The 12,801-nt window shown below is 38.3% G+C and overlaps 3 protein-coding genes across 5 annotated transcripts in view; 2 read left to right on the top strand and 1 right to left on the bottom strand.

Annotated features, from left to right (window-relative positions):
• Positions 1-12,801, bottom strand: part of LOC145491918 (phosphatidylinositol 3,4,5-trisphosphate 5-phosphatase 2-like) — a 77,051-nt gene that overhangs the window by 9,658 nt on the left and 54,592 nt on the right. For all 3 annotated transcript variants that reach the window (XM_081471216.1, XM_081471217.1, XM_081471215.1), the window contains exons 26-27: positions 12,461-12,548; positions 130-229 (exon numbers count right to left, since the gene is read on the bottom strand). In XM_081471216.1, the coding sequence (XP_081327342.1) occupies positions 130-229; positions 12,461-12,548 (188 nt within the window). The remainder of the gene's footprint in view (positions 1-129; positions 230-12,460; positions 12,549-12,801) is intronic.
• Positions 7,984-9,072, top strand: LOC145491922 (uncharacterized). Its single transcript, XM_081471224.1, has one exon. The coding sequence runs from the start codon at positions 7,984-7,986 to the stop codon at positions 9,070-9,072; it is 1,089 nt and encodes a 362-aa protein (XP_081327350.1).
• On the top strand, positions 10,494-12,450 carry LOC145491923 (uncharacterized). Its single transcript, XM_081471225.1, has one exon. It carries the CDS (start codon positions 10,867-10,869, stop codon positions 11,893-11,895), a length of 1,029 nt encoding a protein of 342 aa, XP_081327351.1. The 5' UTR covers positions 10,494-10,866; the 3' UTR covers positions 11,896-12,450.

The raw sequence follows: 12,801 nt of genomic DNA, 5'->3' as shown, positions 1-12,801 counted from the left end.
CTGGGACTTCACTTCTTTCAACCAAATGAAGTGAAGAAGATTATCACAAACAACAAACAGGTCATGACGTGATACAGAAAACGAGGGGTGCTGGAGAAAGCGAAAACACAACTAAACATCATAACGTACATAATTTCTCCGGTTTCTTCGCCATGATGTGACAGAATAATGCCATCGCATTCCTGTGGAATGACATTGACCATGGTCCTCAATGCGATACAGCACTCCCCTGGACAATGATTGAACAACTGTCAGTCAAAATATGATGCAAGTTATACAGACTGGGAAAAATTCCACGAGCGTCTGCCATTTTGAACTTCTGTTGGCAAAATCGAGTAATTACACCTTTTTAGATGGAATAACACACAGAAGACAAAAACATTGTTTACCAGGCTGGATTTTTAGCTTTTAAGAGTCCCTGTCCATAAATATGGAAAATAACTCGGAAAATAACTAGGGCATGACAAAAACTACTGGATAGTTTTTTGGCAAAATATCCTTTTATTTCAAAGAAATAGCAAATTACCAAATTCCGTTAAAATCGTCAGTTGACGCACCATTTTATTAAACAAGTTTGAGAGCCTCGCATGCAAAACCACATCATTCTTCCGTCTTTAAAACACTCAAATATTTTTGTGCAATGTTTAATTTTGTACTGGGTTGATTTTAGGAAGTGTTGCGGTTTTTGTTGGGTGCAAAATATTTAAATTTCGAAGACATGTATTTCATTCACTTAAAAGTACTTCGTAGAAATAATTGATTTTCACCATGTGCGAAACTTTCAAATGGATTAAGCTTCAGGTGGTTGAATCGCAGAAGGATGGTCTACAGATTCCTGTAAAAATTTCTTTGGGCAAATGATTGTGAGCGACGCGAGAGCTTTTCAAAGTACGTTAACAGTGCAGATATTTGACCATCCGTCGTCAAATTTCAATTTACGGGTTAGACATATATTTTAGCACGCGCCACATGTCTTGAGCTATATTAAGTTGAAATAGACACAGAGCTGATAATTTCGAAACGTTCTAACCTTATTTGCTGTAAAAGACAGGTCCAAAAGCCGATTTGACGTGTTTCTGTCACCATTCGTCGCACATAAAGCAGAAGTTTGCTTTTGTTTACCCAACGTCCGATGTACATCGCCAACTGTCAACTTATTTATTTAATGGTCGAATACCATGAATCTATGACCCTCTTTCGACAAATATGATCACCACTGCATCTAAGTCAAAAACGGCTAAGTTATTTGTAGATAGTTGCTTGCTTTGCTCTACACCAAAATATTACTTTGATCATCGTTTGATCTATTGCTGCTTGAATCCTTGCTTGCAGCGGTTCCTTGTTTGTTCGTCACGCAATGCTGTCATCCCATTTTAGGGGCTAGGGGTAGGACAATTTCTATCCTAATACGTAAGGCTCCGTAAGGCTTGGAACCACAGGGAGCACACAATCTTGTTGAGTAGGAAGAGATTAAATTAGGCTTTGAAAAAAATGAATAGTTAACCATTGCCCGTGTGGTCATACTCGATCACCGCTGGCTGCATGCCCTGCGTAATACTGTAACGCTAAATTCGTACCTAGTAGGTGTTTTCGCGCTGTGCAATTATTTTTGGTCTAGCCTATCTACCATAGGAATATGAGCGAAATCAAATTTTCGACCCTTGCCGCGAAATTAAGAATTTGTCTGATTTTTACAGGCAGGCACTCTTAACCGTTAAAAAACGGACTCAAATACTGTGCATGGAAATGAGGCTGAAAGTTTAGCCCATTCAGAATCAAAAATTTTCACCAAATCAGTCAACTTTAATTTTCTCATTATAAAAAAATTCAACTTGATAACTGGTGCTTGAATTACACATATTTAAAACATATGTTTATTGTACTACATCCACATCCATATGTTCACTAGGGATCGGTTTACTGGGGTTCAGCAGGAAAGTTTCGTACATTTTTTATACCTTTTTGTATAAACTTAATTTAGACATTTTTTTATCAATTTTTTAATTAATTTTTATACTTCTTTTTAATTAAAATTTGTGGACATTTTTCATAATTTTTTAAACATTTTAACAATTTTTTTTATAGATTTGTGTACATTTTTATAGACTTTTAAACATTTTTATAGATTTTTATACATTTTTAAAATAAATTTTTATATATTTTCTTATTATAAATTTTTCATGCATTTTTTAAAATTTTTATACATATGTTATATATTTTTATACCAAGGCTTCTTAGCAGTAAAAAGTATGATAATGCTCTCACAAACCACACGATGAATTTGAAGTTCATACCCTTTATTAGATAACAAAAGATGTTTTGGATGAAACATCATCCATTGTCAGTTGCACCAGAATACCAACTGAAAATGAGAAATAATGAGCAATACATGTTTTAAAAGTTTTAACACATATTTTATAAATTTTTATACTTGTTTTATTTATTTCTATAACTTTTTAAAACCTTTTTTTGACATTTTTACTACTTTTTTTAAATAGATTTTTATGATTTTTTATAGATTTTATTTATTTATTTTTTCTTAAAGATTTTATACTTTTTCATAAATGTCTGAAACAATTTTGTTCTAAATATTAATTTATACATTTTTTATAACTTTTCATACATTTTGTTCACATTTTATACAAATTTTTCTATATTTATAGATTTTATACATTTATATATATTTTAATATACGTTTTTTTATAAATTTTCATACATTTTTTTTACATTTTAATACATTTTTGTATAATTTTTTACACATTTTTTATAGATTTTTACACATCTTTTTATAAATCTTTATAAATTCAAGCATAAGTCACACCTCTAGAATTTTGTAGATAACATTGTGAAATCTTGTATGCCCAGGTAAGGAGTTTTGACTGAATAAATACATAATCTGAGAGATATAGAGATACTGTCGAATAATAACTTTTAACCCATTCACGTGCTGTACTTTTATACATTACAAGAGCAGAATTACAGTCAATCATCAACTGCTATAGTAGAACGTCGCTATCTCGAACTCTCCGCCATCTCAAACTGAAATTATTTTCCCTTGAAAGACCATTCGAGATAGTGGGCTTCAGCTGTATTTTGCAGATATCTCCCTCCAGGTAATCAAAGGGATACAGCCTCTCGCTTCATTCAATAGTCCCGTGACCAAAAATCACGTGACCACAATACATTACACACCAAATCCTATAAAAACCTACTTCACCTTTCACCTACTGATTCCACGAATTTTCTAGGAAAAACTGTTTTAGAGCATTCTGCAACGTGATAAAACAGATAGCCTTCTTTTCATGTCATAATTTGGCATGTTAATATATTAATACCTGATTTGAAGGTGAAAATGGCCGACCCAAGCTTGCTAAACAAAATTATCACCTTTAGCACACTGTTTTCATCTAGAAAAGTGTATTTACTAACTTTACCTCGAATTTACCGACAAATGCCTACTTTTGTGAAAGTTGTCCCATTATTTCTATGGGTGGTTTTAATCCAATGTCATCAAAATACTTAACAATCAAGACAGTTAAATACCACAAACTTCTATTCTTGCCACATATTTCAGAAATGAAAACCATTAATATAACATGCACATTTTGGCATCACAAAGAACAAGACCATGATTTTTTCAAAATTGTTATGGTGATCACTAAAACACTTCAAAGCTTTAATTTCATCTCGCTTGCTCTGTGAAATATTACTTTTTCAATGTTATAGAGAACAGCCTTTGAACCAAAGATGAAAACCGCCATTTTACAGTGTTTTAAAAAAAATAAATGACCCTACATGGTTGTAAAAATAGTCTTTTTTATCTTTAAAAACTTTTTGGGCCATTTTGAGTTGGTGCCAATTTAGGTAGTGGACTTTAACAAAGCCCTTCAATAAAAGTTTTTTAAGTTAGCCAATCAGAGAATGGAAATAAGTGTGACAGTCCCACTCTCGTCACGCAAGGGCTACATACAGGAACAGTAAACATAATGACAAAAATTGAGTTCAGAGCATTAGCAGCCATGGACAGCTGTTTCGGTCTTGTTGGGCCTCCTCAGCATGGTATATAGTCCAGGCATTTTATCGCCTAAAATAGGTCAACCTGTTACTAATTGCAACAGAAGGTTTTTTAACGCCTTTTGGTCCAGGAACATGTCCTCTACAACATATCAAAAGTCTCTGAAAATCTGAGCAGGGGAAGGTGACTAAAAACGGGGTTTTTTAGAACTCTATATAATGCAGCATGGAAGCGAGGCTGCCTGTACTATCTGCTGTGTCGCTTGAGTTCAATGCCACGTGCAGCGTGGGCTAGCAGAGAAAGAAAGAGTTTTTCGTGTTTTCCTGATAGGTAAGTCCAATTACATGCAGATTAGATCAGCTAATTACTTAAATAAGATTCTTAAATCGATAAAAATACACAAAGCTTGTAGAAAGCGTTTGCGCTGTTGCTTATCCATTTGAGGTATTTAGCGTAGGGATTTGTCTTCAGCTAGCAAAGTTAAAATATAAAAAAGAAGTTTTTAAGCTGAAAGAAACATGGATGTTATGTGCTAAGGTAACGCAGTTCAAAAAAATTCATTGTGACCTGAGTAGTGAATCCCAAATTGAGTTTCAACTCAGTGCACGAAAAACCGATATTTTTCTCATCGCTTCGCGCTTTATGCGTTATCTTTTTGTCATATCTTAGAAATCTCTGAATGAGAAACTTTTCTAAAATAAAAATTTATCCGAACAATAAATGCGCTTTGAACACAAAACAATTTGCCTGAAATTCATGAAAACCAAACTTCTTGAGTATTTTGGAGATAAGATTGTGATAACGGATATTAACGGTGAGCCGAACGTTGTAACCTTTCGAACCACTGCCGCTGCAATTTTACAATAAAAATACACAAAGCTTGTAGAAAGCGTCTGCGCTGTTGCTTATCCATTTGAGGTATTTAGCGTAGGGATTTGTCTTCAGCTAGCAAAGTTAAAATATAAAAAAGAAGTTTTTAAGCTGAAAGAAACATGGATGTTATGTGCTAAGGTAATGCAGTTCAAAAAAATTCATTGTGACCTGAGTAGTGAATCCCAAATTGAGTTTCAACTCAGTGCACGAAAAACCGATATTTTTCTCATCGCTTCGCGCTTTATGCGTTATCTTTTTGTCATAACTTAGAAATCTCTGAATGAGAAACTTTTCTAAAATAAAAATTTATCCGAACAATAAATGCGCTTTGAACACAAAACAATTTGCCTGAAATTCATTTTCACTGAAGACTTAATTTGGCAAGAATAGAACCAAACTTTAACAAAAATTCAAGAAAGCCAATTTAAGTCACATTTACGCAATCAACCTAAACGTTTCCGAGTACCACAAAGCTGTAAATAGAATTGAGATTTATTTTGTGCAAAAAGCGCTCTTTATTCATCTATCGTTGTCTTGATGTCTTTTACACTTTCCGATCTGCCTGTAATTTCAGAAAACAAGATTCTCAACTATGGATGACACAGAAAAGTGTGTTATTTGTAAAAAAACTTTGATGGCGAGGCCGAGGTCGTAACACTAAGAGAAAAGGGAAGCGCGGGAATAAATCGGGCGAGCACAGCGCGAAATGATTTCATCACTACGGTTCCTGGGCAGCAGGTTCATCAAAACTGCCGGGGAGAGTATTGTCTGCCAAGTAACATCAAGCGAGCCAAGAAAATTCTTACGTCTGAAACAACTAGTAATCGTCGCTCTCTAACTAGCCAAGCAGAACAGTGTTTCTCATTCAAAACTGACTGTTTCTTTTGTGGCACCAAAGTTGAGTTCGGGGAACAGAGAAAAAGACTGGGGGAAGCGTTCAGGGTTCCGACAATTGAAACGAAAGACACGATATTGAAAATTTGTTCAGAGAGAGGGGACGAGTGGTCTGATACGATAAGAGCAAGGCTTCTAAATGTGCATGATTTGCCTGTTGCTGAAGCGGTTTACCACCAAACCTGCAGTGTAAACTTCCGCACAAAGAGGAAATTACCTAAAGTTCTTGAAGGGGATGAGCAACCGGCTGTCCCCAGGATGAAGAAAAACGCGAGGCCTTTTTTAAAGTTACGAAATTTCTTGAAGAAAATGACGACGAGCAGATAACAATGAGCGATCTAGTGGAGAAAATGGAGGAATGTTTGAGTGACACAAATAGCGAAGCTTACGCACGGCAGCACATGAAAACCAAACTTCTTGAGTATTTTGGAGATAAGATCGTGATAACGGATATTAACGGTGAGCCGAACGTTGTAACCTTTCGAACCACTGCCGCTGCAATTTTACAAGAGCTTTATGTACAGACGGATGACGTGAATATCGAAGAACAAAAAATGAACATCATCAAAACAGCAGCTAGGCTGATAAAAAGTGACCTCAAATCACTTGCGACCTCAAGTGGCAACTACCCCACGATAGACACCGATGCCGAATCTCATGTCCACTTTCTTCCTGTCACACTTTCTGCATTTCTGGGAGTTCTCGTCTCAGAAAAATAATTCGTTGAAGGTAGCATCAATCAGGCAGGCCATTGTTCAAGCTGCGTGACCACGTGTCGTTATCGCACCTTTACAGATCGGGCTTGCAGTTCAGTTGCACCACAACTTCGCCTCGCGCTTCCTTATTGACACCTTGCATCATCACGGGTTTTGTTCATCTTACCAAGAAGTGCAAATGTTCAACCAGAATGCTGCGCTTAGCCAGGGAACTAATATACCCTCTTTTAATTGCGCGTTGTTCAGTACGCGGCTGACAATGTTTACCACAACTCTAGGACACTCGATGGAAATAACACCTTTCACGGTATGGGCATGATCGCAGTTGTTACGCCTGGTACTAAACACAATTGTAATGTCCCACGACGCAAAGTTACTGCAGAAGAAATCTCGACAACTGGAAGAGTAGAGATTCATCCATGTGGACCCAGTCAGGTGAACGTAGAGATCAAATACAACGACGTGGTTCTCGTACGAGCGGAAGACCCCACTTCTAATCTTGACGTCCTGTGGAAGGTATCTCTACTGTTTGGCACCCCGCGTCCATCTTGGAGTGGCATGATGCAATCTGTTCACCAAGGAAGGCACCAGGGCAAGTCTTCAATTATGTTCCTTCCCATGATTGATATGAATCCGACCGATGTCACGTGTATCTCTTCCACCCTGAACTTTGTACCTGAGCATGCCAAGGAACACGGAATTGCCAATCCCATCATCACATTTGATCAGCCTCTGTGGCTAAAGGCCTCTGACATAATACAGTCTGAACCAGCTGACAGCGATTTACGAAAAGTGATTGTACGTCTTGGCGCTTTTCATGCGGAGATGAGCTTTCTTGGAAGTATTGGCCATCTGATGGCGGGATCCGGTTTACGAGAAGTTCTGGAACTGATTTATGCGTCTAATGCGGTAGACTATATAATGACCGGAAAAGCAATTGCTCGGGCTGTTCGTGCGCACCTCATCGTGGACGCCGCGTTGAATGCGCTGCTGTATTCGGATGCTCTGGAAGTACCCATACCGCACTTACAACACACAGGTAATAGCCATTTATTTTGTCTATAAAGCGTATCTGGTTTGATTGTCATTTCTTATTTTCTTGTTACTTTTTTATATTGTAGTTTCTGAGGAACATTCCATAATTTGCAATGCGAACGGCGAAGATACAGCGAACAGAGACAATGAGACTGAGCAGCGAGGTAAAATTAACACGATACACTTTTACATGTCACTCAAGGTAGACAGCAATTATATCAGATTATGTTACATTTTATCATTTCAGGTAATGAGAGTACTGTTGCGTCTGAATTAGCTGGTGAAATTTCCGAGTCAGGTATCGCCTCCCCTGATGCAGAAAGCACTCATAACAGTAAGTATCAGTTTAAAGTTAATTCTTTTACTTCGACAAGCGTTGCTAAAATAAAGAGAAAATGCAATAAGACAATTTAATTTAATATTGCAGGCCACCAGCATCGTTTGGAGCCGATGCCTGAAGACATCCACTCGCAGGTTGGAATTTCAAAGATTGAACAGGCGCGTGCATTGTTTCATAAGTTGACAGGAAAGAAAGTCTCAGCTGAAGAAGCAAGCACAGCAGATGTTCTGAGCAAGATTCAAGAATGCGTAGGCAGAAAGAAAGACGTCCTCGCTGAGAGAAGCCGCACTGCAGCGCTTTGGATTCAGTACCTAGAAATGGTGGACATATTGCGCTCCTTTATCAAAGCAGAGCGAACAGCTAATTGGGAACTCCACCTCGAGGCATTGACAAGAATGCTGCCATATCTCGCTGCTTCTGGCCACAACTTGTACGTTAAGTGCGCTCGACTATACCTACAGTCGATGACGGACCTCCAAACGAAACATGCGGATGTCTACAGAAACTTCGCTTCCGGTCTTCACGTGGCAAGAAGGAGTGATAGGTTTTGGGCAGGATTATTGATTGACCTAATCATCGAGCAGGTTCTCATGAGAAGTCTGACGACGAGCAGAGGCTTGACAAGAGGAAGGGGCCTGACGGAGCAGCAACGTCTTATCTGGCTATTATCTATGCCTGCATGCGCCGAAACCAACCACAGTATGCAAGAGTTGACGGGAGTAGAGTTTAATTCGGGCGAGCAAAACAAAGATATGTCCAAGGCAAGACAGGCAAGAGACATGAAAGACACAATGACCACCCTCAGTACTCTGGCTGCACATAACCCTTTCTCTCCCGACAGTGACAGTCTAAGAAACGTCATGAATGGTGTAAATGCCGATAGTAGTGTTAATGCTGATGCAGCCAAGTGTGTCGGGGAGAAGATCCTGTCGTCAATGAATGGGAAGAGCCCCACGGATTACACATTCAAACGAAGTGCCCAGGCAATCACTATGGCATCAAAGTCCTCTGTGAAGATTAACAATGATCAAGTACAAGTTGACCCGCAACTTTTATTTCAGCAACTGATCATGGCCTGTGAAAACTCCCAACTTGCGGAATTATTTCGATACAAGCTCTGCACTTATGCCACATCTCTTTTCGACTCCCCATTAACGCTTAGACAACCACAAAAACCAGCGCTAGCGGAAGCACTGTAGGCGAAGCTTTCACCAGAGGCCAAGACGCAGCCCGAAGGAAATGTCCAATATGTGTTGGCAACCCTCCAAGTTAACTTTTTTCCTTAGTGGCCATTTGGCCACTGACTGTTCAGGTTTGGTCGCCAGTGAAAAATTTTAGTCGCCAAAATATATGCGTAAATTAATAATTAATTAATAATAAATAATAATCTTATTATTATCTAACTGTATTATTAAATAACATTTTCCTTGAACCACCAAGTAAATTGAAGTCCCGTTCAGTGAAAGAACTACCTAATGTTGATTCAAATATGCTTTTATTGGAATGATTGATGATCAAATGAAATAGTTTCTGATCACAATGAAAAAGTACTATATTATTGCAACAGTGTTGTGAGTTGATCACAGTTCTCATTCAGTCATTTTAAATTGATTGGCTTTCACTTTCAATAAATCTTTTACAATGATTATAATAATGCAAATGTACATGCCTTCAAATAGCTCCATCGATTTACAAGTGACACCACAAATATCAAAAGCCAAAGGTTCAGACTATCTTCATTATAAACTCTTGCTTGAGTTTTTAATATTTTATAATCACACTTAAATGGTAACTTAGGAATGACTTGAGCAGCCCAAACAATTCAAACTTTCATGCTATGAAATAAAGTTTTTTTTTTGTTTTTAATCTATACTAGTGACACATATTTACAAGTCTACAGCCAGCACACAGAAATCCATATTTCTGCATTAAAACTTGGAAACCACATGTGGTATGGACTTCTGATTGAAGGAATGGTCTTCTTGATCTTTTTGAGGATTTGAATCATTCCTTCACTGCTGGCGCTGGTTGTGAAATCAACCATCAAAAAGCGTGAGCATGTATGAATGAAACGTATGTTTACCGCCATTTTTCCCGCGAAAATATTTGATGAAAATTAAGAAAAAAAGTTGCTTCACAAAACACAGAAATATTTGTGTATATAATTTATAATTCACACAACAGGAGCAGTGCAAACGACACAGATTATACCAAGTTAAAATAAGATAGCCTCATTCGCAGCTGAATGGCGGAAAGTTTTCCAATGTTTATCAAGGCGGCATCAAATTCTTGCCGAGACCATAAAGTGAACACTATTTTTACCTTATCGCTTATGATCTTTTTTAAATGTTCAACCTCGTTTTCCGCTTGAATAAGCAAACGATATAAAACTTCATCTGCAAATTAAAAACTGTATTGAAATGGACAGAAAAGTTCAACCTCAAATTGTTTGTCGTTTAATATGCGAACCGCGGAACGCGAATACTCAACGCGAAAATACTTTCACAAGTTTTAGGGCAATCACTAAGACAGATATTTTTTATTGATGAAATCTTTGACAATTTAAAAATAAACCCAGGTTCGTTCACACAAGTGAAATTTATTTACAACTGCGAGCCGCTTTTCATCACAATTTTATTATTTATAGAATCCCCCGTGCTTGTGTTATCAAGTTTGCTGTAAAGTCAAGTATTTTCGTGTCCACTGAAACAAAATACGTTTCTCAAATACATCTGGATGTATCTCAAATATATTGTGGATCCTGTACCGTCGAGCTTTCCAAGCTTTTGCAATTCCTCTTCTTTTCGATGGCAAATGACCAGATTGCGTGTGTTGTCTCACGCTTCCAGGTAAAATTGTCACGTGCCAAAGTTCAGTCGAGTGGAATGAATTTCGTCACGTCCCAAGCTCGACTGAATGCAATTCCTTGATCTTTGTTTACCGTGTAACATTTCATTTTATTCAGTCTCCATTTCTGTTGGTCAACTAAAGCTATGACACAGCAGAGGCGCGCATCAGGGAAGGTTGCTGCCACTGTCACCTTTGCAGAAAGCATGTCCATCACGCTAAAGAAAGATAACTTTCTCTCTAACCCCAAGAACAAGCAACGCTTTTTAATGATGCTGAGTCAGGCTCTACAGAATGCAGGCTGCGTGACACACCACTCCGATGGTGACGCTGATCTACTTATAGTGAAAACTGCCGTAGAGTCTGCCCGAACGAAGACCACGGTTCTTGTAGGGGACGACACAGATTTGCTAGTCCTCTTGTGCTATCATGCTTCTGAGGATGGCTGTGATCTCTATTTTAGACCAGAGCCAAAGGCAAACGCGAGAGGGGCACGAGTTTGGTATATGAAGAAAGTCAAAGATCAGCTTGGTAGGGAAGTTTGCAGGAATCTCCTGTTTCTTCACGCCATGACCGGCTGCGACACCACTTCGCGCCTGTATGGAGTTGGCAAGGCAACGGCGCTAAAGAAATTTGAGAATGTACCATGCTTCAGAGATCAAGCTAACACGTTCAGCTGCCATTCGGCTGTATCTGACATTGTTGCTGCAGGTGAAAAAACACTCGTGGCACTTTTCGGTGAAAAGCCAGGGTTTGGTCTTTACTCTCTCAGGTATCAGCGGTACTTTGAGAAACGTCCAACGAAGACATCTCATATACAGCCACAGAATCTCCTCCCAAGTGCAGCAGCAGCCCGATTCCACAGCCTGCGCGTCTACTTACATGTAAAGCAGTGGCAGGGGGAGCATGCAGAAATGTTGATCGAGGACTGGGGATGGAAAGTAATTGGCGATCAATTGGTTCCTGTTGCGATGGACCTACCGCCTGCGCCAGACTCACTTCTACAGTTAATCAGATGCAACTGTTTGTCTGACTGCCGCACTATGAGGTGCATCTGCTGTAAGAATGGTATGCCGCGTTCTCCAGCCTGTGGCCAGTGCAAAGGGTCCGCGTGCACTAACTCTACCACCGCCCTGGACTGCGATAGTGAAGATTCGGAAGACTTACTTGTATAGCATGTGTAGCGGATTACAATTCAAGAATGACTATTTCTAGCGTGAAGATAAGGGATAAACGTGTCTTGGAAAATGTAAACTTTCGAATAACTCAGCATTTTAAAAGTTGTTCTTTTATGGGTCTTTATTTTAAGATTAAGGCCCGGGAAACATTGTACTAAGAGTATGTTCTTAATTTTAAAGGAAAGGCATGATTTATACCGATAAAACAGCCGTAAACAGCAATTTCCTGTTTATAGCCTCATTTTCATGTTGCAGCAGAAAGCGAGTTGGACGTTGATCGTATTTTCAGGCTTTCCCACGCTTGAATCTTTAGAGACTTTTAGTATGTTAATGTATAGGTTATTTCTAACTGGTTTACGATGAGAAAGCTTCTGTTGCAATTAGTAGCAGGTCTGATTACAAAATGCCTGGACTAATACCTCAAGGTTCCAACAAAAAGAATAATAAGTGGCATGAAAGTGGTACACTTAACACAGTTTTGGTACACATCCCAGCATAACATTTAAACATACAGGAACATACTACCCTGTACATAACTTTGCATGATCAGAACAATGTTTACCATAAGACTCGTCGTTGTCTACAGACTTGATGGCCAGTAACAGATGCTGTTCCTCAAGGTATCTGTAATCTGATATTATGGGATGAAGCTAATGAATGAAAGAGAGAGAAAGAGAGAGGGAGAATTAATGAACTAAAAACGTTTTAGCTATTAGAAATCTAAAAGTAGACCAAGATAAATGTATGGAAGGTACAGTGACTTTCTGTCACTTTTGGTCTGAAGAAATTATTAAACCTAAAAAATTGTTATGACATGCAAAAAAACAACAGAAACATTAAAATGCACTACAAAGCCAATAAAAGTACAAAACAGTAAAAAGAGTTCGTTCAAAATCTGAGTTA

This window comes from Orbicella franksi, chromosome 7 (assembly GCF_964199315.1).
Source record: "Orbicella franksi chromosome 7, jaOrbFran1.1, whole genome shotgun sequence".
Lineage (NCBI taxonomy): Eukaryota > Metazoa > Cnidaria > Anthozoa > Scleractinia > Merulinidae > Orbicella > Orbicella franksi.
Note: the sequence above shows the minus strand (reverse complement) of the source record. Positions and strands in the feature narration are given on the sequence as shown.

Excerpts from the sequence above, each read along its gene's own strand:
- LOC145491923 (XM_081471225.1), top strand. The coding sequence starts at position 10,867 with ATGACACAGCAGAGGCGCGCATCAGGGAAGGTTGCTGCCACTGTCACC.
- LOC145491922 (XM_081471224.1), top strand. The coding sequence starts at position 7,984 with ATGCCTGAAGACATCCACTCGCAGGTTGGAATTTCAAAGATTGAACAG.